General features: G+C 50.1%; 2 protein-coding genes across 5 annotated transcripts in view; one reads left to right on the top strand and one right to left on the bottom strand.

The window, feature by feature from the left end:
* The window catches only part of CLSTN3 (calsyntenin 3), a gene marked incomplete at its 3' end in the record, with an annotated part of 35940 nt that extends 25658 nt beyond the window's left edge, over positions 1–10282 (top strand). The window contains exons 13-18 of the mRNA XM_044449682.1: positions 611–837; positions 4905–5075; positions 7672–7817; positions 7925–8060; positions 9890–10107; positions 10205–10282. Of these exons, the coding sequence (XP_044305617.1) occupies positions 611–837; positions 4905–5075; positions 7672–7817; positions 7925–8060; positions 9890–10107; positions 10205–10282 (976 nt within the window). The remainder of the gene's footprint in view (positions 1–610; positions 838–4904; positions 5076–7671; positions 7818–7924; positions 8061–9889; positions 10108–10204) is intronic.
* Positions 147–24005, bottom strand: LOC123033205 (solute carrier family 25 member 36-A-like). Of its 4 annotated transcripts, none has more exons than XR_006416583.1 (9): positions 23815–24005; positions 16238–16414; positions 16016–16093; positions 15417–15517; positions 14700–14766; positions 13629–13912; positions 12426–13164; positions 4786–7823; positions 147–1288 (listed from the first exon to the last, which is right to left on the bottom strand). XR_006416583.1 is itself a non-coding variant. In XM_044449683.1 (7 exons), the coding sequence occupies exons 1-7, from the start codon at positions 23874–23876 to the stop codon at positions 12968–12970; spliced, it is 966 nt and encodes a 321-aa protein (XP_044305618.1). In that variant the 5' UTR covers positions 23877–24005; the 3' UTR covers positions 11909–12967. The 4 variants fall into 4 exon arrangements, 1 of the variants encoding a protein (XP_044305618.1); XR_006416584.1 differs by lacking the exon at positions 147–1288 and having other exon boundaries at positions 4421–6404; positions 7486–7823; XR_006416585.1 differs by lacking the exon at positions 4786–7823.
* Between the last annotated feature and the right edge of the window lie 1626 nt (positions 24006–25631).

The following is a 25631-nucleotide window of genomic DNA, read 5'->3' as shown; positions in this document are numbered from 1 at the left end:
AAAAGCAAAAACCACAAAACCCCCTAGAAACAACACCTCCTTCCAGTATCTGTGTGTGTGTGTGTGTGTGTGTGTGTGTGTGTGTGTTTTTAAAGTCCAAGCAGCAGGGAGGAGAACTAGACAAAGAGCAGCACTGAGACGTTTAATCCTTTTCCTCAGCATTTTATTTTCCTGATCTAAATTGTCTTTCCAAAGTTGCTGTTTTTTTCCTGGATAGCAGAGGTGCAAAACCTTGGGCCCAGGGATCAAATCTGGCACTCTGGGAGTCACAATTCACCCCTCTGGGCATCTCCAGGAGGTCACAACGCTTCCCCCCAATCACCAGTCAATTAGTGGTTCCTTGGCTTTTGTGCAGCATTCCCCTTATTCTGTAAGGTTCGACTGCCTCTTGAGAAACTTAGCGGCTGGCAGTAAAATCTTTAAGCTAAGACATGCTGGCATTGTTTGGTCCCAGCCTTGGGCACTGCCCAGAGCAATGGAAGGGACAGAACATGAATTGTGTTACAAGATACAAGTATGCCACTGTACTGAATTTGTACCTTGCTGCGCAGTTCCAAGCGATGCCCGCCACCTGCAAGTTAGAGTGATTTCCTGATCCCTCTTCCATTAGATGCTTCAGTGAGGAATCCTGCGTCTCCATCCCAGATGTGGAAGGCTACGTAGTTGTGCTTCAGCCTGATGCTCCTCAGATATCGCTGAGCGGCAGTTCCCATTTGGCCCGGCCTGCCTCTGACTTTGAAGGTCCCGAGGGAGTCCCCCTCTTTCCTGATGTTCAGATTTCTTGCTCCATTTCACATCAAGTGGAAGCTAAGAAAGATGAAAGCTGGCATGGCACAGGTAAGTGGAGCATTTCCGCACGGATGCCGTGGCACGTGGGCAGGGCTGGGCCAGTGACAGCCCAAACAGCAGAAACAGAAGGAGGAGGAAGCGCCATCCTTCCTCCGTCTGCTCCTGGATGCATGTTTACTTCCTAATGCTGGCAACATGAACTAATAATCTCCTGCTACCAGGGCTGACTCAGCATTTTTGTGTGCCCTTTGGCAGCGTGCCATCTGTAGCCCATTGGCTTCTCCTCATCTTTCCATCTTCACTCTACGCATGTAAATCTCAAGGAAGTCTTGATCAATGTGGCCAACCCCATTGTCCAAGAAATACGATACATGGAGAAACACAATACGTCTTGCTTCATGGAATTTAGAATGTTATTATTCCCTATATAGAGGCAAAGCAGTGCTTGGCAGAAGAATTCATCCCACTTGGACCTTTCCACATTTTGTTGTGTTACAATCTGGAATTGAAATAGATTTCATTGGCACCGTTAGCACTTGATATACACAAGGTAACTCAACATGGATAAATAAAAGACCGGCAGTGTTGTTTTTGAAGAGGGATTTGTAGGGATTACAAGACTTCTGTTTTGGCAGGAAAGTGTACAGGTGTGTGGCGGCTACGTAGTTGCTCTGCAGTGTGGCTTTTCGTGTCATGTAAACCCTTCCAATGAGTTAAGGCCAACGTTGTGCTAGTGAACATCCACTACTGTGATGGGGCTTCCTCCTGCTTCCCTTGCACAGCTCTTTGGCCCCCCTAAAGTGGAGGGTCTCCCAGCCCTCTGGAGCAGGTTCTGAGCATTCGAAGGGGAAGGAGGAATCATCCCCCTTCTGGCCCCGCAGCCACACTGGCTGGCCTGCGTGGGAAGCAGGTACAGCAGGTGTGCTCTTGGGGCTGCTTCAGCCGGGCTCTTCTCACGGCCTTACGCCAGCCTAGGCCTGCTGGGTAGCTGTGCCCTGGAAGGCCTAATAGGGAGAAGGGACACTGGGAAGGGGAAGGGGTCACTATGAAGAGAGGAGGAGCCTCACAGCAAGATTAACTACAAGCTTGGGAGAAGAGATGAGACATCTGAAGACAGGCAAGTGTTGAGTTAGAGCGCATTTTTAAAATAAGGCCAAAGAGAGATGAAATTCGTTTGGAACACCCTGGGCTCAGTTGCATGAAAAAGCGGCTCTGCAGTTGTGAGGCAGAAGCAGGCTGAAGATTGGCCGCTCCTGCATTGCCTCTAAACCTCAGAGAAGTCGTGCAGTCGATGTCTTGGCTGGGAAGGGGTCGATGCCAACACGCATATGGCCTTGAAGCCACGGTGGCTTAAAGGGTGGTCCGATCCCAGGGTGGCTCAAGTTGGTCTGATACACCCCCCATGGCCAGTTGCAGGGTTTGCTCAGCCCTCCATGGTCTGCTTTGCTGTCCTTACTGGGACAACATAACCTATGTGGGAAGGGGGCCACGGCCTACACCCAGTGAGCTGTTTGGCAAGAATGGTATAGTTCCTGCGCTGTTCTGATCAAGCCAGTCCCAACAAGTGCCTCTGTCAGCCGCCTGCAAACAGGCCCGCAAACATTACGGGCCCCGGGCAAAGCAGTGTACCGGGGCCCCTAGGACAACTACAACTACTGTTAATTTTGGAAGTTTTCCAATTTTCCAAGGGTTAACATGCACAGATTAGTATGGGGCCCACGGGCAAGTGCCCACCAGGCCCATGCGTTAAGACGGCCCTGCCTGCAAAGTGTAGCCTCACCCGCCTGGTGTGCCAATCTTCCCGGGGGGGCCATATGAAAGTACCCCCCCCATGGGGCAATCCATGAACTGGGCATGGGGAAGGAGGCATGTTCTCTTGGATTTGATGTCTTTGCTTGGTGCAGCCCCTGCTTAATGGAGTGGTGGGTGTGCCAAGCAAGTGCAGGGGAATGCACTGCGTCGCACGCAGCCTCCTCTCAAGGGAGCGGATTACAATGCAGCGTGACCCCCTGCTCCACTCTGGTCCCCCCCCCCGCCCCCAATGCTCCCACTGAAGCCAGGAGAGCCATTTTGTTCCAGAGCAATCTCTCCTGGCCCCTGCAGAAGTGTGGGGCAGGGTAGCTGATGGCAGCTGCTGAAAGTGCCGCGCGGGCACGTTTGGGCAGCTGCCACCCCCACTCCGCTGCTCTCAGCCCTCCCTCATGGAGTCCCCGGGATATCAGGAAGGAGGAGGAGAGAGGAGGTGCCTTGGAACCATCGCTGTGCCCCGTTGTGTGTTGGGCAGAGCAGTGGATCCAGACTACTTGAAGCCCAGGTTGCTCTGCAAGGCCATGCAGCATTCGATTGCCCGGCATGCAAGTCTCTCCTTTCGGTTCTGCAAGCAGGGCCACCGCCTGGCTGCTGGAGAGGGTGTGTCTGCTCCCCTTACCCTGTGCAGCAGAGAGCGATGGAGGTGGGAAACGGGCAGTAGGAGGGCAGGAAGCTCGATCAACGGATCTGAAGTGTAGGAAGGAATGTGAGGAAATTGAAGAGGAAGGAGAAAGGCCAGGGCAAGGTAGTAAAGGCATTTAAAAACAAGTATTTTTAACAAGTGGACCAAAGGAGAGAAGGGAAGCCACCAGGGAGCGTGAAGGAGCAGGAAACTTTAATGGAGATTCATCTTCGTGTCAGAAAGAAAAGCTCAGCCTTGCAGTGCCCAGCTTTCTGATCCACCTGCCCAGATGCAAATGCGTATGCTAACACCAAGTGCATTTCACGTGTGTTATCACAGTGGCCTTTGCAACAGATTTGTAAGAATGATTACCCGCAGATGGGGCTTATCATGGCGGAGGTAAATCTGGGAGAAGGAGACTTGCCCGTGACTGCCCAGTAAGGCAAAATCTGACCCGGGAACCTCCTGGAACTGGACTGCATCCGTGTGAAGTAGACACTTGTGCCACTATTCACACATTTATTTATTTTATTTATTTTCGATTTATATCCTGCCTTTTTCCTCAAAGGACTCAAGGCAGCTTACATCATTCTCCTCCTCCATCTTATCCCCACAACAACCCTGTGAGGTAGGTTGGGCTGAGAGTCTGTGACTGGCCCAAAGTCACCCAGTTGGCTCCATGGCCGAGCGGGGACTAGAACCCAGATTGTCTGAGTCCCAGTCCCATGCTCTTAATCACTACACCACACTGGCTTATGGATCTCCGAGTACAGCAGGGGAAAGTAGCGAGTGTTTGGAATGGATTGCGCAACAGTCAGCGGGAGAGAAAACTGGGCTAGGCAGTCTGGGTGTATTAGTAACTTGGGCAGGGCAATCCTGCGGACCCTGTAGCGAACCCAGAGGCTGTAGGATAAACGGGAAATTCCCCTTTGAGGTCAGAAGCAGAACTTTGGCGGAGATTATTTATTATTACGTGTATATCCTGCCTTTTCCCCTCTTGCAAGGAAGCTGAGATGGCTTATCTGGTCCCCCTGCTCTCAGATCCTTGCTCCCCAGAGAAGGATTCATGTCCCTTACCTCCCTGACATCAAAGCTGCCATGGGAGAAAGCAGGGAAGAGGGGGCATTGTTGCTTTGGGGTGGGTGGAGGAGGGGAGGCTCCAGATCAGGCGGTTCCAACGCCCTCCCCACCCTACCCCGCCCTCCTCCAAAGTAGGGTGTCTTTTAGCCCAGCTCTAGTGCTCATCTAAATAGGTTATGGGGAGAAATTCCAGAGTAAGATGAGCTTTCCCTTCTGCTTTGCTGCCAGGAGCCCAACAAGGCTTCAGAAAATCCAGACTACCTTGACATGAAGATACACTTGTCTCTTAAAGGAAGCCAGTTTAGTTTTATCTGTTCATTGCATTGGAGAAATGTCTTTTTAAAGTTGATTGACTTAATCCTGTCTGCACTAGCTACATGTAATTCTTAGGCAAACTTGCATCTTTATCTTAGACGTTTTCACCTGGCTTTTGCATACACAATTTTATGTGCCTGACTTTTGCAACTCTTTACAGCAAGACTGACCTTAAAATACTGCTCTGAGCAACTGGGATGAAGGGCGAGATGTAGACGTAACAAGCGCAACTGTGAGATGTTGCCTCGGCTCCGTCTCTCACGCCGTCCCTACTTGCTCTCCCTTGCAGTGGCAGATACGCGGATGTCCGATGAGATTGTTCACAACCTAGATGGCTGCGAGATCTCCCTGGTTGGAGAAGAACTGGATCCTGAGAGAGAGACTCTCCTCTTGGATGGGGCCTCTTTGCAGCAGCGAGGGCTGGAGCTAATCAACACCTCTGCCTACCTCACTGTCACAGGTGGGCCCTTTCTTTTCGGACATCATCCGTCTCCTCCCTGGCACAGACCAGAGATGCCGGCATCCCCGGTGCTTTAGTATCCCGCTCACTCTGCTGACAGCATGCATAGACTCAGGGCCAAACTAGTGGGGCAGCAGCATGCCCATCCGTCAAAACTTCCTCTGCCCCAGTCTTGTTGAAGCAGGTGGGTGCACCAGAATTGGAGAGCAACAGGTGCTTGCTGCTGGAGTGCCTGTACAGACCACTCTCCTGCTTGCCTTTTCCCTCCTTGCAGGTGCTCTCCTCCTTTGCTGAGCTCTGATGCAGGACGTGTCCCGAGGGAGGCGCTGGGAAGACAATAGAGAGGGTAGGAAGGGTTTAGCATGGCTGCCTGGCTGCTTGCCAGCCATCGTGGAGCTGTTCCTTCGATGGTTCTTGAGCAGACCCTTCTTTCCATGGTTTCCTCTGGGCTTGCTCCTCAGAGATGCAGAAATGCAGAAAAATACATTGGTAATGGATGCAGAATCCAGCATCCCGAGCAATTTCCTTAAAAAGCAAGTTTCTAACCTAGAATGCTGCAAGGGTCAGGTCTGAAAGCGAGCCAGTGATGCCTGGTGAAATCTGAAGCAAGGGGTGGGATGAGTGGAATTCCCAGGTGCATCAGGGCCGGGCTCCGGTTTAGATCTCAGAAAATCTCTTCCATGATTCATGGCAAATGGAGCACATGATGTGCAGATTAATGTGGTTTATACAGACTGTTGCTTTCCTTTTGTAACGTTTGGGCTACATGGCTCATTTCAGTACTTAGTTGCACGAAGACTCAATTGGCCTTTGCCTTATTCTTGGCAAAGTCCTTGGAGAGGTGAGCTCCTTCTGCTCCACTGGATACTTTTGTGATAACTACAGCTGGTTTGGAAAGTGATCGCTGCGCCATTGCAGAAGAGACCTTCCCTTGCTTAGCGGAACGTTAGCCTGCATCTTTGCCTTGAGTTCTCTCGCTTCTTTGCAGAACTCTGCTGCCAAAATAATTTGCCTTTTGTCACTCAGAGCACATAACACCTCTTCTCACAGCACGGGCTCCCCCTTCCTCCTGTAGCTCGCGCAGATGCCTTGTCCGCGCATTCAGCTCTCAGCTTCGCTTTATGCTGCATGACTTCGCAGCTCTCGTTTTCCTCCGTTTCCTGCACCATGGCTTTCCACTCCCCTGCCTCCATCCATCTGAACCTCATGGCAGCTTCCCACTGGTTCAAGGCCGTGTCCCAACTCCTGGAACTCCATCTGTGTTTTCCACACCTCCACAAGGCTTGCTAGCCCAGTGTGTTTCCAAAGGACTTCCTCGGGGCACTATGTCTTAAAAATATCCAATGTATGAATATTATTAAGGCACATAAGCAAATAATGGTAAAAAGTGTATGACAGTAAATGGGCAACACATCTAGCATAAAAGCTATCCAAAGTAGGTTAGTTCTTTGCAACTAGAATCTGGAAACCTTCGGTTACAGAGCACAGCTGAGGACCCGGAGCTGTGCACTGAAGGTCAATAATGGGCCTCATTAATATGAGGCAGTTTAAACATTTTATTTCATGTTGTTTGTCTTCCTACTATTCCACACACATTTAGTCTTTAATCTGTACACCATTTTGAGCACTGTTGCTAATCGAAGAGTCTATAAGTGCCTTAAATTAAATGAATACACGTTTATATAGTCAATGTGTTTTTTGAGATGTTTGTCATATTCAGTGTTCTTTTTAGCTTTTAAGATTACTAAAAATCCAAGGGTTTTTGTTCTGTTTTAAAGTCCAGTGCTGTTACCTTTTAATTGTAGCATTCATGAGGAGACTACTTTCAAAATGTATTGTGAAGTTGAGTCAGCCTTGGGTTTAAGTGTCAACCTGCTAGTCAGCAAGTTCTGTGCTAGCAAGGAAGCGGGCAAATGGGGAAGGACAGCGCATTTTGCCCAGTCTCTAAGCTGCCGCAAGAACCGGGGTTCTGCCAGAGAGAGACTCCTTGTTGTGATTCCCCCTCGCTGGTTGGCGCAGCACACGCAGAAAATGCAAGGGCCAGCTGCCCCTGTGCGGACATGCTGTTGGTGTCGGCAGGAAAAGGAATCCCTCAGCCTCTTGCACTGAAACCCCAGGTGCTTTTCAACATCTTTTTAAAGTTAAACTAAGTCCACTCTTGGTTTCTTAGCATCATTTATGTCAACCAACGTTACCCATCAAGTGGGTGACATAAGCCTGGAGCACTGCACGGAAAGTGGGCGACTTAACACGGACAAGCAGTGGGAGCAATCCGTGACCATCCCTTGCTCACTCCGTGTCCCCCAAAACTCTTTTTATGCCACAGGACCTCAGAGGTTTGCTTGTGAGGTCAACCTGTCTGGAACCTCTGTGGGAAAAGTAGCAGCCCTGAGCAGAGTGGAAGACTTACAGGCGAGGGAAAGCTTTCCCCTTCTCCTTCCCGAGTTTCCCGCTCCCCTTGGTGTTTTGCAGTGATCAAGAAGCAGATCAGACTTTCATTATTTCCTCTGCATGTAAAGCTTGTATCCTGATATCCAGACTGGAGTTCAGCCAGCTTGGCATCCTTCCCCCTTTGATCTTCCTTCTCCATTTGTAGGTGTGGAGAGTATTGCGGTGTATGAAGAGATCCTTCGCCAGGTCTCATACTGCATACGCCACGGTGCTGCCCTTTATGAGAGAAAGTTCCGTCTTTCTTGCACTGAGATGAACGGGCGCTACTCCAGCAATGAGTTTACAGTTGAGGTACATCTGTCACAAGCAAATGCATGAAATTCAGAACTCCTGTGAGCATGGCTACTCCTGAAAGGAGTGAGGCCAGGCAGGTTCAGGGAGTAAATTTCTCTTTGCAGGTGAATGTGCTGCATAATATGAACCGAGCTGCTCACCCCAATCACATTATGAGCGCCCAGCAGTTCATGCACCGAGGCCACCATCTTCCACCAGAACTCTCCGGCCACAGCCTGGCTAACGTTCACCGTAACTCCAGTAGGTACCGATTACTATTCTGCATGGATTGCAAAAGGTTGGGGTAACATCCACATGCTTGGGGCCAAACCAGATGGCTCTCCCAAAGTACGTTTTAATTTTCTTCAGGATAGCCACAGGAAAGAGATGCTAACTGGATTGGGGCCTTCTCTAATCTGAGGAGGAGCCATAGAGGAGCAGATTCTTATTCTGGTGAATAAATTGAACAGAATGTAGAAGGGGAACTGAGCAGGCTTTTTTTGAAGGGTTTTCTGGTTTTTGCTTTTCTGTGCCATCACCGAGCTGTCACAGAGCCAGTCTGCCTGGAGTCCAGGGGAGGACAACGGCTGCATTCAAAATCCATCTGAGCAAAATCAAATGCCTTATAAGCAATTTGCAGAATTGCGATGAGAGTGAGAAGACTGGAAAGCCTCACAGTGAGCTTTTGCCTGGAACATCAGGTTGCTCAGTCCCTTGGAAAGTTAAATTGCCTCTTGCAGCAAAATCACCTGCTGAGGCAGCTCTGGCTTTTCTTCAGTCGGGCATCTAGCAACTGTTGTGCAGACCTCCCTTTCTCAGGGTTAACCTCTATTGTGCTATCTGGGCAGGGTGCCCTTAAAGCCTCAAGTCTGTGGAGGACACAGTGGCCTGGGCTGTAGAATGAGGACTGAACAAACAAACGCCCCTTCAAAGCAGGGTGGCCAATCTGCGATTGCCCTTGCTGCATTCAGGCCATTTATATTTCTCACTGGGACAGGCTGTTAGTTTGTGTGGATGTGCTGGGGAGAATGAGAGTATATTTGCTAAGATGATGATGTGCTTCAAGCAATGGCGGTTAGCCTGCTTGAAATACGGGGCGAGGCGTATGGCTAAGCCAGTGTTTGATTGACCGGCAGCTGGCCCTGTCAGGCACCCTGGAAGCGTGTAAGGAGCTCCCGTGAGTTGTCTTTGGATAGTATAGTTATCTTTGCACTTTTACTACCGACTGCCAGATCAGCTTTCATAAACAATGAGGTTTTGCCTGAATGTCGTCAACGAGGAAGCCAGCCCTCCTTCCCTCGGCAGAGAATCCTAAGCCTTAAGATGCTATTTTTGCTTGCAAAGCCATAAATGGCTTTGTGCCCCTTTCCCTGGCAACGGATCTGTTTTTGATATGCTTGTGCTTTCAGCAAAGGAGGCAGTGGCAATACAGAAAATACTGAGCAGGGCAAGCCACTGACTGTTGCAGCGGGAGCTGAGAAAGCAACTGCTTTGGTAGTCGGGACAAAAGTCTGTGGGAATACTAGGAACCGAACCTGTGAGGTGTCATCTGCAAGCGGAAAGCACCTGATGGGTAGGATTGTCCTAAGAACTGCTCTGCTGAACCTAATTCAGGGTCCCTGTTGTGCAGCATTCTCTCCTGATGGTGTGCCAGATGTTTTCAAGCAGGAAAAAGGAAGGCAGCAGCCCTTCCCCGCTCTGTCTCCCAGTAACTGGCACACTGCCTCTGAAGCAACCATGCTGCTAGCTGCTGATAGACTGACCTCTTTGAAGCTCTGCTCCTTTTCCAAAGGCATGGCAGTCACTGGCCAGCCCCCAAGCTGGAGAGGTAGGATTTAGGACACTGGAAATCACGTCCCTTCTAGTGAAGTGGCGATGGCTGGCCCTCAGGAAGCCAGGAAAGACCCCAGAAAGCAACAGCTGCTGGGGACCAGGTATGGCGTACAGACATACCTGGATGACATACGCTGTAAAAAAGCTAATTGGGGTAGGCATCTGGCCATGCAGGCGAGTAGCTGTGCTCATCCTATTATTTTCGCTTTTAAAAGGTACCTTGTCCTGTAACAGTGTCCCCCTCCTCTTTCCTGCAGTGGTCCCCAGCGCCGCCACCATAATCATTGTGGTGTGCGTGGGCTTCCTGGCGCTGATGGTGATCCTGGGTGTCCTGCGCATCCACTCCTTGCACAGGCGAGGGGCCGAGCGCGAGTGCACGGGGGACTCGGCTGGGGGCCAAGCGGGCGCCCATGCCAAGGAGAGCGAGATGTTCTGGGACGACTCTGCCCTCACCATCATCGTCAACCCCATGGAGGTGAGTGGGGGAGGGCTTGGAGGCTGGGGAGGGGCCAAGGGGACCCCCGGCAGAGCCCCCAGTGGCTCAGTCCCCACACCCGCTCTCTCTTCAACAGTCGTACCAGAGCTGTCAGGAGAGGGCAGCGGAGCGTGCCGAGTCCAATGCCAGAGAAGCAGCTGAGGAGGAAGAGGAGGAGGAGGAGGAGGAGGAAGAGGAGGAGAGCAGAGACTCCGAGTCACCGGGCAGCGACGCTGGCGATGACCAGCACATTGTGGGCAGGCGCGATGCCCTGTGCCGCTACTAGGGTCGCTTGCCGAAGGAAGGCGAGGGAGTGGAGCGTCAACGAGCGGGAGGTCCTACGTGTGTCTATTACGCGGGGGGATGGCCTGTCCTCACACCTCCTTTCCTTCTCCCCCCCACTCCTCCCCATTCCCCTCCTCCTTTCTCCAGCCCTCTTGTTTGCACAATGCAGATAGGCCTGAGATGGTGCATGTGGCAGAAAACTTAACTGGAGCCTTCCCCGTCTGTTAATCGTCGTGGGGCACAATCCGGTGGGATGCTCTCTGGGGCAAGCCTCTTCAGAGCGAGGGGGGGCTGTGCGGGAGCATTGCTGCAGGAGATGCGTGTTGTTCGGGGGGCTACCGGAAATTCTGCTGCCCCAACCTGCCTGCCAAGCTGGTTGCTCCACCTTGCCTCATGGGGGGTCCACTGCTGGCCCCATCTTTTGGTAGGGAAGGAACCTTTCTTTTCCCCCAGATTCCTGGCTCTTCCTAACTCCTCAGCTCCTTCCTTAAATCAAGTCCAGCTGGGCCCTCTAGCTTTGGTCTCCACCTTACATTTCTCACAAAGGGCAAGCAGGGTTGGCATGCTAAAGAGCAGAAAAACAGAAATGGGAAGGGAGCTTGCAGGGGCGATGACAAATGGGGTACAGCTGAGGCCCCAAGATACTATATATATATATATTGTATATTTTTTCAATGTTGTTGTTTGAGGTTTATTCCTGTTTTCTTGTTTGATGCAAAGAAAAAGCCTGCAGCTTGTGTCGCTTTGTAAAATTGTCAATAATATTCAAACAAGTGAAGGAAAAGTGATGTGGAGAAGGGAATGAAGCAGCTTTTAAAATAAAAAAGGATTTTAAAAAATGTAAGGTCTGGAATGTTGGAGGCTCTTTCTTCAGAGAGGGGAAGCTGTATTCTCTCACAAATGCCCCACCTGGCTCAGCTCCTCCCTGGAGCACAACCGGCAGGCTTCCTTCTTCCCATCTGGCTCAGGGATACCTGCAGCCCACTCAGCCATGGCAGGCATCCGAACAGGGCAGGCAACCGAAGCCCAAAGCCAGAACTCTGCTCCATATTCTGGGAGGCAGGGCTAGATCAGGGGACCTTGCCGGACCTCTTCCGGGATGCTGGCAACCTGCAGCGTTGCTCCAGCACTAACTGGGAGGCTACGGAGGGGTGGAATGGCAAGTCCCAAGCTGGGCCCCACAGGACATCCAGCTCTGTTCCCAAGGCTTGTCCTCGGAGGTGTGATGGCTTCAGCCGTCTGGGAATAATGTGGTGGTGCAGGCAGCATTCTTGATTGTGGGGAGGAATTCTTGGTGTTTGAGGATGGAGGCAAGGAGCCTGTTTGTCCACTTTCTCCTATGTGGACGTCTGCAGTGTGGAACGCCTCAGGGATTCCTTCCCAAGATAGTCCCATAAGACCACCGTCCTGCTTTCACCCTTGCCCAGGACCCCAGGCCTGCTCTGCCAGTGCAGACATGAGTCTCGGTCCAAATCCCATGTCATGATCCAATGTGTTCGGAGAGAAGAGCAATGTCTCAGCACTGGTGTTTTATTGATAAAATATTAAAAATGTATTAACTTAATAGAGAATTTCAGTGTACCTAAGAATGCATTGCATTGTTATTCCTTTGCAACAAATGGAGCCGGAAGTTCAAGCACAAATGCACAATGCTGGACTTTGGTTTCAGGCTACTCTCCACACCATTAAAATGCAGCTCCCTCCCTCATGGAGGAGATACAGACAAGCTGCCTAGAACCCTCTCCTTCACGTGTTCCTTTACCCGTTCGTTAGGAATGCAACATCTGCACATAAACATCTATAAAACAAAGGCCACAGAAGGTGCCTAAAAAGCTAGACTGGAGCAAGCGCTCTCTCTACAGCAGGGAGCCAGATTTCCTGCATGCAGCTTTGTTATTTGCTGAGCTTCCCTGAGCAGGGAAAAGCAGGTAGACATGAAATGGAAGGGCACAGATTTCCTAGCTGCCCTCAGATGAGGGCAAGCTGCAGGCTCAAAAGAAAACTGATGCAGAAGCAGAGGAAGGGAAACTCACGGTCTTCCGTGAGAGCCAGATTCTGATCCACAGGCTGATGCAGGCCAGCCTCCGATTTGAGGCTAACCTTTCAGTGCTAGTCTGCTTCCTGCAGAATTTCTCCCTTCTCCCTTTGCAATTGCTGCATCTTCCCAGCCGATGGGTGGCCACACCCAGGCCCCAGCAGACATAACACATCCGCCATACTAAATAGCACGGCCAACAAGCTGAAACCAGGAGCAGCGGGAAGACCGTTTCAGCAGCAGCCACTGGAAAGGCTTTTTATCAATGTTGCTTTGGTATTCATTCCTGCCCAGCTACTTCGCATGACAAGCTCGGCATCTGTCCAACGGTACCTCCGATCCTTAGCACAGGATTCAGCACAGCAGAATTTCTCCTTCAGTTGTCAGCACTTGAAAACAATGTGCTGGCTGCCGGCCTGCAGGCTTTCTCGGCCAGCTGGTACTTGGCCCTAGAATAAGGAAGCCCGCCCTTTAGTAAGGCAGCATATCCAGTGTAAATGCACTCGGCCATCTTGGCCAGTGGTCAGGAAGCAGAGCGTGTCACATTTTTGTCGCCAAATGGATGGTGAGTTCATAGGTGACCATGACAATTGCTGCATTGGGGATCTGGCGAATCAGATGAGCCAGCAGCCCGCGGTAAAGAGCCAGGGGGCCCTCTTCTCTGGCCACAAGCTGCAGCGTTTGCACGAAGGAGCGATACCGAGAGCCCTCCTCTCGCAGTCGTGTCCGGATGACCTCTACAGGCAGAAAAGAGGGGGGAGGTGGTCAAATTTTATTTATTTATTTATTTATTTATTTATTTATTTATTTATTTATTAAAACATTTTTATGCCGCCCCATTCGCCTCGGGGCGGCTTACAACAAATAATAATAATAATAATAATAATAATTATTATTATTATTATTATTATAACATTTCTATGCCGCCCCTTGCCGAAACCTCGGGGCGGCTTACAACATGATAAAATACATTGAAGTACAATAGTACATAAATTAAAATAACATTTTAAAATATATACAATAAAATACAAATATATAATATAAAACATACACTATAAAACAAGCCGCCCTGGCCAAATAAAATTAATAATAAATTTCTGGCCCGTGCTCTGGGGAACGCTGGTTGGCAGGGAACCTGGTGCTCCTCCAGGCCAGGCCAAACAGCTTTGGGCAAGAGCATGGAGCCCATCCTGTAACTCACCATGTGGGTAGGCGATGCACGAGGCACACATCTTGGAGATGGCAGCTGCTGCCATCAGCCCACAGAAGTCCTGACTGTTGGGTGAAAAGGGAAGCGCTGGGGGCAGGAATTGCCGATGCTCCTTGAGCCGCTTCTTCAGTGCTTCATAGATAACAAAATGGATGATGGTTTCGGAGATTCCAGCATATGAAGCAGTGATCCCACGGTAAAAGCCTCGCAGACCCTCTGTGTAGTAAATACGCATGGCACACCGAAGCCCACTGGTGGACCTCTCACCTTTGGCCCTGCAGAAGGAGCAAGAAAGAAACAGGGACGCTCTTGTTTGGCTCTGCCTGTAAGCACAGCTGCCCATTCCCCAAGCCAAAAATACGGGCTTGGTCCAGAATTAAGCTGGATCAGTTGCACTGGAGAACATGCACTTCTGCAGACGTCTCCTTCCCTGGGCTGCTCTTCCAATCCCCCCAAAATGGGAGACCTGGCTGAATGGAGTGAACTGTGGGAGGGGGGCGAGAGAGAGAGGCGGACCCCCCAATGCTGGGTGAAGGGACTATCTGCAGGAGGAGCTCTCTCTCTTGTGGAACGCAGATAATGCAGCCTACTCTTCATCAAAACCTTGTGCCCCAAATGGGGATTTTGCAGTCCCCCCACCCCAGTAAATTCAGTAAACTATTAACCATGCAAATCAAGTAACTTTGTATGACCGTTTCTTATTTTGCATATTTTATCCTGCTTTGTCCCATCAAAAGGGACACTGGAGGCCTGTCCATGAAAAATCCTATCTACTCCTTGCTGGGCTTCTGTGCTCCACCAGGCATCAGCAGCACTTCCACGCATTGATTTGCAGATGTAAGAGGAGAAAGAGCAGAGCTTCTTGGGGTTCTGATTTCTGTACTTATGGGGGACTGCGGCATAGGCACAGCCTGCCAGTTATCCGTATCTGTATGAGCAGGAGTTCTTATTTGGTCTGCTGGCTTTCTAGGATGCCTGGAAATGAATTCTGCCATGGAAGTATCCGCAGGGCTCAGTGCCACAAAATGATGTGAGGGACGGGGTGCAGCCTGCTTTGCTCACCTTGGTTCCAGTTGCATCCTGGTCTTCACCAGCCAGATGGGGTTGGTCAAGGTGGCAGATGTGGCTCCTGGAGAGAGGAAGAGAAAAGATTGAAGATACCAATGCAAATGTTAGTGATTTGTGGAATGTCACTACACATTTATGTGATTTTCCTGAGATTTTCCAGGACCCAAATCCAACTAAAGTTAGATCACTTTCATATCCAGTCCATTCCAGCAGGAGAAAAATAATGGGCTTAATTTTCCCATGCATTTCAGTGCCGGTGTGCTTAGATCTGGCTGAACTGTACCTGAGTCTCCTTTAGCTTAGCTTTGCCTTTCCCTTGTTGAAAATCCCTCAGTACCTCTGCCCTAATTTTATTTCTTGGCACTTGCCAGAGAAAGAAGAAAGCTACGGCTGCTTCAAACATGATTTTTTATTTATGAAGGGAAAGGGAAGAATCACAGATGAAGGTGAGACAGTCCTCTGCAGCCTGGGAATCTGCAGCTTCCCAAAGAGGAGTAACACACATGCAAATCTTCCTTCCTTCCCAAAGAGGAGTAAACACACATGCAAATGACAGCCCAGCAGGAGTCCTGGTGTATTCCCTTACTCCTACAAGTCATGACATAAATAGGTTTGTTTGTTGGCTTTTCAAATATTTTGATGGTTCACTAAAGGTCAGGACACAACATGCAATATGGGCCAAGGATGCTGTACACACGATACGCAATTTACCTGCACAGGCTGCTGAGAGCATGTGAACCTTCTTGGACTCCGGCACAAGCACCATGTTGAGTTTCTCTTTAGCTCCTGCATATGCAGCAAAATAAATGGCCCTAGAAAAGGGAGGAGGGAATTGGACACATTTAAGCTCCTTTTCCAACAGAAGCAACAACAAAAAACCAGATTCATGCTTTGATACCATTGTGCCACTGCTCAGATTTAGGGATTCTTGCTTTGACTGGTTTATAATGAGAATGTGACCTCTACAATGGCCAAAATCCTCATCCACAATAATAAAGCTCTTCTCTCCATTAACAAGGATCCATTGTTTGCAGAAATAGGATGAAAGGCTCAAAGGCTACTCAAACCTCTGTAGAAAAGCAGGCATAAAGCACACGTATACAAGTTTATGGGCAAATACCATATACTGCCCTACTGCATTGCCAAACCAACCAAAGGTCATGGCAGTTGATTCTCCACCACTTCCTCCACCTCACCCCAGGCCAAGGTTATTCCTTCCTCTGTAAGGGCATGTCAGGTTGGTGGCAGGAAGAGCCCCACCCCGGCTGGATCCAAAGGACGAGGAAACGATCCTGAGCATGCAGTTTTACCTGGAAGGGGCAACTCCAATAAGGTTTGGTCCCAGGCCTCTGAAAAGGGAGCGAACGCCTTCCTTCTCCAGAATGGTCCTGCGAGAGGAGGGAATGAATGACTGGATTACAGTTTGCCCTCTTCTGCGTGGGTAAAGGAGAAGCTGCTGCCACAGATGGAGGTACAAAAGGACCTGGAGGGGGGCACTCCATGAGTTATGCGCGCTTGCCCCTGCCGCTCACCTCAGCAGTTCAAGGGCTCCTACAGAGGGAAGTCCGGGGCGGATCAGTGCTCCGTTCACCCCCTGCAACTGCACTGCAGGAAGGCAAAGGGGCCGCAAGGCCAGCGAGGAGGACTGCAGGCGGGTCTTCACAACCTCCAGCGGGCAGGTCAGGATGGCTCCGGCTGTGCCACCGAATCTGGGCAGGGAGGGAGGGAAAGAGAAGAAATGCTGACTCAGCGCCTGCTTCCCCACTGAGCTTTCTGATGCCGTCTCCGTGGCTGTTACCTTGACTTAACAGTCTGTGTCTGAACGCGCAGCTTCCTCTGTGATGTTTTAGCGGCTCTCCATGCATTACATTTTGAATATAGATAGCAGAAAGCAGAAATAGCTGAGACGTATCATGCACTTGTCCATGGCCTGGCCGGGGCTTCCTGCTGAGCTCGCACAGTGGCAAAAAATGCCCTTGGGGTGCAGTGCCCTCAGGAACACCCCCCTAACTATTTTGGATCGTTCAGAGATGGCTGTGTTCTCCGTGGAACTTGCTCTACTCTTTGCACAATTAGCGACCTTGACATGAAGAAGAGGCCCCGAATATTCCCTAGCATTGCCAGTCTGACTAATGCCAATTACTGGTTCGCTCTGGACAAGTACAATCAAAAGCCGCTGCTGCTACAGGGCGACTAATTGTGTGAAGCAGGCATGTGCGTGAACGAACCACCCCAAACTGGGGCAGCAGCTCCCGCCACTTCCCCTCCCCCCCCCCCCTCCCCTCCCCCTGCTTTCCCCAAGCAGTGCCCTGCGGCATGGATGTGCGTCACACACACACCCTCTGCATCTGCAACTGATTAACATGCTGACGTCTCAGCGCCAGCCTGCTCTGAGCAGAGCCAGCCAGGTGCAGAAGTCCAGGGGCAGGAGGCCCAGAGGGCATGACCTCTGCACACCAGAGCTGCCCAGCAGGCCCCGTTCCCTCACGGCCCCCTGCCTTAGCGCCATGGCAGCTGGGCCCAGGGCTGCACTGCAGCCCGGCAGCGGCCCTTCCCTGCCCCTCCGCATGCACACGCGGGGCAGATGGAGCTCAGGTCCCGAGCTCACCACACCGCAGCACCAAGTGCCACAGGCAGGCTTCTCTGCGTCAGTTCTTGGGCTGAGTGTACCTCTATTAGTTTTTGGGGTTCGGGCAGTTAGCTGTAGGGACTGGGACCACTCCTCCCAAAGGACAGCATTCCAGGAGAGATTTCAGACCCTGACTGGGAATGGCCAAGGCCAAAAAGCTGTGAGATACCCCACAGCGGGTGAGGACCAGGCCACCTCTGGTTGGTGGGGGGAGATACTATGGAATGGGAGCCCTGCTGACCCCCAGGTCCTCTGTCTTGCCTCCTGGCTGTCAGTGCCTTCTTGCTGGCCCACCCTGAGCCAAGCAGCCAAGACAGCAGCAGTCGCCGCCTCTACTTGCCTTGCCCCTCACTGGGCCAAAGCTCAGATTAGATTGGGGGGGGGGTGCAACTGAAAGGGCAGCAGCAAGGAAGTGAACCAGCTCAGGGAGGGGAGACCACTGAAGGGGTTTTCCTCAGGTTTCTTCTTCTTTACTTCCTCTTCCTCTTCCTTTGGCAATTGATGAAATCAGGAGCTACTACAGCTAGTTAATGAAGGGGCAGTGGGGGGGAGGGTGATGTCCGGCTATGGAACCAAAGACAAGCAATACAGCTGCTGTGGAGGAAAGCAGGACCAAAGTGGAGGGGTGGTGACCAAACCACTGGAGGGATTGACCTGGTTCTCATGTAATAACAGCAAAGAGGACAAGTTGAATATGGGTTGTCATTGAATTGTGGGTTGTGGTTTTGTGTGAACTATGGATTGTTAACCACAAACAACCCAGAGTTCACAACCCAACAAGCCATGGATTGTTCATAGTTAACTCAGTTGAACCATAGTGCAGGGTTGACCCATAATGACAACCACAGTTCAAAAACAAAGCACACTTAACCATAATCTGAACTGTCATTACATGCAAACCAGACCAATGAGTGTATCCTCTGGGGAAGAAGAGCTGCATGGAAAAAAAGGGATGTAATTCATATGCTGGGTTAAAATAACTTACTGAATGTTCATGCAATGCTATTTCTCTGATCCATTCTCCAACACCCTTTGGCCAGCCAGCTCCATGACCAGACAAGGGAAACCAAAGGTCTTTCAGAGTTTCACAAAACTGGCTTCCTTTGTCCAAAGACTTAATTATTGTATAACCCCTGGCTTGAGTGACACCATAGACAAGCAGTTTGTGACCCTCTCTGTGTTGCATTGCATTGCTAAAGGGACACAGAGCAGAAGCAGCACAGAAGCCTACGTGCAGCATCTACACATCTAGCTAGCACAACTGGTATGAATAAACCTATAAAGAATGGCACCTGCATGATCACAGTTTGGCTCTCAGTAGTGGCTGGAAGGGATACAGGATAGTGATAGAACACTAGCAACAAGTGGTGTTGCCAAGAGGACGTGTTTTGTAAGTCTGCCCTTCTCCATTATTTTTGGCGTAGCTTAAAGCACATTCCCCGTGCATGGTGTGTGTGTGTGCGTGTGTGTAGCCTTTTGGTGTCATCAGTCAGAGTCTCTTGACATTCAGTGGCAGGTGTTGCAGCCAGCAGCATCTTGAATTAATATGGCGGCCAGTTCCAATGGCAGGTCTAAGACAACACTGAGCAAACGGCATGAAATCCTGGGGACACGCAAGGCAAATGGCTCAGTGCAGCTTATTAGACCCACTGAAAACTCAGCCTTGCTTGACGCATTGCTGAACATTTTAAGGAATAATTTGTATCTTTCAGACTGAATCATCCACTTTGAAATCGGCTACAGCCATGCGGAGAAAGGAAGGGTGGGGAAGAGGGGATGTGCATCTCTGTGAAAGATCAGCGAACAATTCTGCCTGTCTAAAAAGCAAAGGTGACATCAGCAGGCAAACAATTGGGAAACACCTTGGAACTCTCATTACAGGATCATGTTGTAGTCAAAAATGCTATTTTCTATGACTCCTGCACTGAAAGGAAGGCTGCATAGCAAATGTCTCAGACAAACAAGAACTGGAATTATACAAACAAACAAGAAGATATTCCTACTTCCTCAGGGGATCAGCAAACACCACCAAGCTTTCATAGCCTTCTACATGGCATAGATCTACCTCAGTTGGATATTGTACCACTTGCCCAAAACTCACAGCTAATCAATGCAATTGCACAGGCTTCAACCACATGGACACATTTAAATTAACTGCATTTTTCTCCGAGTCAAAATGCAAGAACCTGGAGTTATCCCATGAAACTGACTGGCAGGCAGTTCAGGGCAAATAAAAGGAAGCACTTCTTCACGCAGCACATAGTTCAAGTACAGAATTTCCTGCCGTGATTGGTGATGGTCACCAATCGGGATGGCTTAAAAGAGGATTGGACAAATTCATGGAGGAGGCTATCAGTGGCCAGTTGTCTTGCTGGCTGTGGGCTAGCTCCATCACCAGAGGCAGCATGCCTGTGTACTCCAGCTGGGTGGGTGGAAGTCTTTGCCCCATCCTGCTAGTGGAATCCTGCAGACAACTGACTTGCCATCACGTGGGTGGACTAGATGAACCATTGGTCTGATCCAGCATGCCTTTTCTTATGTTCTCAATTAATGTGTGTTTTTTTAAACAAAATAACCCAAAGTGCACACCCATAAGGTCCCCTTAAAATGCACGTGAAGTGCAGGGGCCACAGTCTTGGTGCTACAACACTGGCAGATGGATGGGCAGAGATACATCCTTTTTAAATTAGATATTTCACTCTAGCATAAACGACTTCCATTCTTACATTTTCTAAATAAGGAACGACGACTGCCAAGAAACAGACCTTATCCCAAAGTCCCATGAATGCCTCCTTCAGCAGCTAGTGCTTTAGAACTATAACTCAAAGAGCAATGCAGTTTCTTAAGAACTCAGGATTTTCCAAGTAGGCATGCTTCAAACAGAATTTCAACATACCTGCATGCCCATGGGCTCTATGATAATTTCTGAGGTCTTTTCAGCTTTCATCTGGTCACACATGGGCACCAATTACTTTTGTCCAGACTTGCGGTCCAGTTTCAAAAGATATCACTAATCAGTAGCTCTGAGATGTTAAGCTACCAGGCCTAAGACCTATTTCTTATAAACAACGGATGTTTTTGGTCTGCAAAACTTCACACTGCAAGATGGAGCTCTCATGACTAATGCTCCTCCATATGAACCCCGTAAAACAAAATGTTCTATACCAAAGGGAAGAGTTTCAACCTAGGCTTTCCCCTGACATGGTATTTTAAAAATATTTTTAATGGAGGCATTCTCAATTTTGATATCTACTCATCTGCACATGAAAAATAACTGTTCAGAAACAGGTTATTGTTTCTCCTGCTGCTGAGCTAAAGACAAGTTTCCAATGCTTCAAACAGAGTCTAGATGTCTCACTCCACTCCATCTTCCTTTCTTGTCACCTCATAACTGCTTTCTTCTACGACACATGCTTGTAAGCCTCAGTGGAAGCTCTGCAGCAGACAATCTTTTCAATGCATAAAGTAAAAACAACAAAGCAGAGGAACAATTTGCTCAAAAAGCAACAGATAGATAAATCAATTAATTGCAGTTAAATTTTCCATTGGATGCAGCAGTGTCTGTGGTTTATCTGGCAGAAAGAAGCTTGTTATTTGTACCCATCCAAAGGTAACCATTCTGAGTTCCTTTCAAGCTTTTCAATATTTTCCTGACTTGCCAGCTTTTACAGAAAGGGGAGATATTAACTCTCCCTCTATACTTTTCAAAGCACTTACTGCTGTGGTTACTGCACTTGTCTGACAGTTCTAACAGCCAGCAAAATATTTGCAAATATAGGGGCCAAGAAGTAAATGGAGGGAGAATTTGTACAACTTACAAGGACTGCAAAAATATCATAAAAATATATAATCCAGGTTGTACTTTTTGAGGCTCCAGAAAAAAAGCAGTGAACAAGAAGGTGTAGCAAATGGAGTGGGGGCAGGGAAATAAGGGTTATGCTGTGAAGGACACAAGATACTGGTGGAAGGATCAAGAGAAGAAGTGGAAGAACAAGTCGCAACGAGCCCACTCATCCGGCAGGTGCACTGAGGGTTGTTCAGTGAATCCATCATGGTTAATGTGCAGGGTGGCTAAGCATGCTGTGCAAACCCACCCATAACGAGATTAGAGGCTGAGAAAGGGAAATAGCAAGTCAAAGAGGTAGAAGGGAAACAAAGAGCTAGACTAGCCTAGGGAGGGAGGGACAGAGTGATTGACTTTCCTAACATTTCCAAGGCCTTCTTAAAACAATTTTCTTTTTTCTTTTTTGGAAGGGGTCAAGGAAGGGAGAACTTCGTGGGCATTGCTGGAGGTGCCCATGGCCAGTGTGTTGGGGACCCCTGCCATAAACAGTCAAGCTGGCTGAGAGGGATGTGCCACAGAGAAGGAGAAACCCAAATCAATGTGCTCCAATGGACCCTGTTTATCAGGGACACTCACTACTTTTTGATTCTTGTCCCTGGTAAAATATTTTCCTTACCTTGACTTCGGCAGCCTTCTCTAACTTGGTGCCCTCCCACCAATCCCAGCCCACATGGGCAATGATTGAGGATCTTGGCAGGGTAGCCCAAAACATCTGGACAGCACCAAGCTGAGAAAGGCTGCCTAGGTGTAACACTGGATACACCTTTCAAAAATGTTTAGCTGGTGAACTGGGCTGCCGTTCTTGAGTTTTTAGTGCCTTTCTTAAGTCTTTAGAGATGAAGGCCACAATCCTGTTCCAAAGATACACCAGCTGAGGAGCTGTAAGATTTCTTAGAAGGCCCGCTATCCTTGCAGAATGGGAGGTTCACCTCCACCACAGAGCACCAGTAGAACACCCGGGCTGCAATGGCAAAGGCCCACTGCAACACCCGGGTTGCACTGTACCACTGGTGAAGATGTGCTGCTAGTTGGCCAGAATGGCAGAGGTGTGGGCAGGATGTGGGTGACATGGGGAGGGGTAGGCGTATGCCACTGGCCCATCTACCGCCGGCTTCTCCTAGCATCGACAAACACAGGGCTAAACCACAGTGCTCAACCAGGTCAAGCGGGTGTGGTGTCAGGAGGGGCCATGCCGTCTCAGGGAATCTTTGTGAGCTGGATGAGGAAGCCCAGTAGGCCAGATTAGGAGGTTGCTCCTAATCTGGGCTGCTCTGCCAGTTCATCTGACTCCACCTGGGCAGTTGAGCAGGGCACACTGGCTCCAAAGGGGCGATCCAGAGACAACAAACAAGCAAAAAGGAGCAGCTGCTCTTCCTTGAAGGAGCAGCTACCAGTGCTGCCTGCTTATCTGCCCTCCACCACCTGGTTGTGTGGTTGGGAACTGGCCTCAATCCCTAACCAACATCTGCAGAAAGAACTCTGGTGAGCAAGCAAGTTGCTGTTCCTTCTAGGGCAGCCATCTTTGCTGCATCCCCCAGACCCAGGGCAAGCTGGCAGGCAGAGCAGGGGCTCTGGATTTTTCTCTAGGCAACACTGTGAGCTTAATCCGCCTGGGGCCAGGGACCAGGAAGGAAGAACAAGAGCGAGAAGCAGCCTGGGCTTTCTCTTGTGTCCTTCCTTATGGGCCAGCGCAGGTGGCAGAGCTTAGAGGAAGTGCCTCAAGGCAGGGGTGGGAGGAGAAAACGTTGCTTAGTGTTGAGAATTGATGTGACCGGTGCAGAATAAGTGCCAAGAGAGTGAGCTGCGAAATCCTGTCAAAGCTCCCCTTCAGCATGAACAAAGGCTTACAGTCCCAGACATGCTTACCTAAGCAATGTCCTGCTGAAATCAGGGCAGTGGGCTATTCCTGAGCAAACATGATTTGGATGGTGTTATTAGGTGGCTTTATTCTGTCACCCTCAGCACATCAGCCAGGCAGGCACAAGAATACGGGTGCACATTACAAGGCTGCTGAAAGAGTCCTCGAGATAAAGCATTAAAGTCAGCCATATACATGCAGGATCCAAGAGGGGTAAGGCTAACCCTTCCTAAAGTAGCTCTTCCACGGGGATCATTTGAAAGAGTCTTCCCCTTAATGGGAAATGCTAGATTGCAACAAACAGGTTGGGAATAATAAGCTGAGACCTGTTGCCATTCTCCAACAAAAGAACCCTAAACTCCCAATACCCCTATTTTTTTACTAACTGTTGCAAACGTTTCTGCCAAGTTCCCTGCATAATAAGCTGCTTCTTAAAGAAGCCTTGTTACCGTGCAATGAATCAGACCATCTCTAGCGCAGTGCTTCCTATTCTTGGCCGGCCGCTGCTCTCAGAGCGTGTAAATTCTCACCCTGGAGGCTTCACACTGAAAAGGAGACGCTGCGGACCGAACCTGGGACCATATGCAAAGCACGTGCTCCGCCTCCATCTTTTAGCGGAGACCCACCGCACTTCAGGCCTTTCCTGAACCTGCCGCTGCAGCAAACCCACGCATGCTGACTCGGAGGTAAGGTGAACAAGCTGGGATTCCCTTCCCAATCGACCCGCACGGCCACCGCTGTTCGTCTCCCGATGCAAAACCCGCTTGCTGCCACTCACCCGCCTGCCACGAGGTGCAGCGCCGTGCTCCCGCCAGGCATCTCTCGGCTCTCGCCCGGCATTGGCGCCAGGCTTGGCTTGGCTCCCGCTCCCGCCGGCGTCTCCCTGGCGTCCGGGCGCCTCTTCCCAGCGGGGCTTTGGCGCGACGCGCTTTCCCTTCAGCGCAGAGCAGGGCCAAGCTCTCGCCTCGGCGCTCCAGGGCCCACCGCTCCCCTTGCAGCGAAGCCCGCAGGGACGTCCTCGCGCGGCGGGGGCGGGCCGAGGGAGCGCGGCGGGGGCCGCCTCGTTGCCTTCTCTGCGGCTCCTCCTCCCCACAAGCTGCCTAGACAAGCCCACAGGGGGCGCTGCTACTGGGCGACATTGTCACCCCTGCTGCTCCTCCGCCACTCTTTGCTGGCCAGATCTGAGTGCTGCTCGCCAGACCTCTCCCCGGAGCTTGCCAAGCCAAGGGAGGAGAAGCGACGGCGGGGCTCCTGTGTGGTAGGCATGTCAGGAGCTTCGGTCATGGCGGCAAATGGCCCTTTAGACTGGTGGCAGCTCCCCTCCCCGTGAGGGTGGCCCAGCTGCAGACGCCAGTGGGTGATCTCCATAGAGATCATGGGGGATTTGGACTGATATGGTGGTGTGCCTGCCGAAGCCCTGGCTGCTCTGTGTGGCTGAGACAATTCTTTGGCATACCCAGAGGGGAGAGCAGTGACACAAAACAGGAGCAGATTAAGAGAAGATGGAGGAAAGTTTTCAGTAGAATCTATTGAGCCCTGCCATGTGCATACTGAGAGACGGTGAGCTGGCAAAGAAGCATCTCACTGCCTCTGTTCGGTCTTCCAGTCGTCGCCTGGGTTGGCATCACAGAACAGTATGGTAGAAATTGGGACTGTATCACTTGAAATTGCCTCGGAGAGCAGGATTAAAACAAAAAACTTCCTCTCTCTCATGCTGGAAGGGGTTTGTTTTGTTTCCCCCCATGTGTAAGGAGTCAAGCGCATGACCGCCACCCCAATTGTAGTCTGAAGTGGCCAAGCCACATGGCTCTCCCAAATTCTGCAGATTCTTCAGAATGCTTCTGTGCCCAACCTGCTGCCTGAAGTGCATGTACATGCAAATTATCTGTGCAGCTGGTACCTGATCAGGCTGATGAGACAAAGCTAAGAGGTTGCAGTTATCCAGATTCCACAAAAAGGGAAAACAGGCCAATTAGCAAGCTAAATTTGGCGAGTAGTTTGCTGCCAAACTTCAGCAGCACCATTACCAAATCCTGCCACACTGTAACACCTGGACTGTGGCTTGTAGGAAAGGGATGAAAGTGGCCCCAGACCTGAAATTGCCCACCCCTGGCCTGGAGCTTTTTCAGTGGATCCTTGTGGAAGGTTCTGCCAACAGAGATTTGCTGGATCCTGACAACCGAATATTGAGACGGTATGTAAAAGCATAACTCTTTAAGAAGCTATTTGGTTAAAAGTTTTAGAGCACAATCCTGTGCATATTTAGAAGGCAAAAGCCCTACAGTTTCCAATATTCAGCCAGTGTGGCTGGCTTTGGAATGCTGGGAGCTGCATGACCCCTTCCCGTCTACGCACACATAGGATTGCGTCCTGAAGTAGCCCCTGTGGGGTATTTTTTAGAGTTAACTACTATTTTGATAATATTGTTGCTTTTCTCGTTTGGTTTATTAAGATTGTTCCAAGTATTATTGACTTGGTTTACCATCTTGAGTTCCATTTCAGAATCTTGGCAGAGTATAAGTTTTTTAAAAAAGTAAATCTAATCTGTGTAGTTCATTTATTTATAATATTTTATAGGTGCACATTTAAGGCAGC

The sequence above is a fragment of the Varanus komodoensis genome, unplaced genomic scaffold (genome assembly GCF_004798865.1).
Source record: "Varanus komodoensis strain SLA01 unplaced genomic scaffold, ASM479886v1 scaffold60, whole genome shotgun sequence".
Taxonomy (NCBI): Eukaryota; Metazoa; Chordata; class Lepidosauria; order Squamata; family Varanidae; genus Varanus; species Varanus komodoensis.
The sequence above is the reverse complement of the archived record's forward strand: the minus strand, read 5'-3'. Positions and strand labels throughout refer to the sequence as shown.

Excerpts from the sequence above, each read along its gene's own strand:
- LOC123033205 (XM_044449683.1), bottom strand. The coding sequence starts at position 23,876 with ATGCCGGGCGAGAGCCGAGAGATGCCTGGCGGGAGCACGGCGCTGCAC. Across the intron at positions 15,518-16,015 it reads ATTGGAGTTGCCCCTTCCAG|GGCCATTTATTTTGCTGCAT; the intron begins GTAAAACTGCAT and ends TCCCTTTTCTAG. Across the intron at positions 14,767-15,416 it reads GCTCTCAGCAGCCTGTGCAG|GAGCCACATCTGCCACCTTG; the intron begins GTAAATTGCGTA and ends TCCTCTCTCCAG.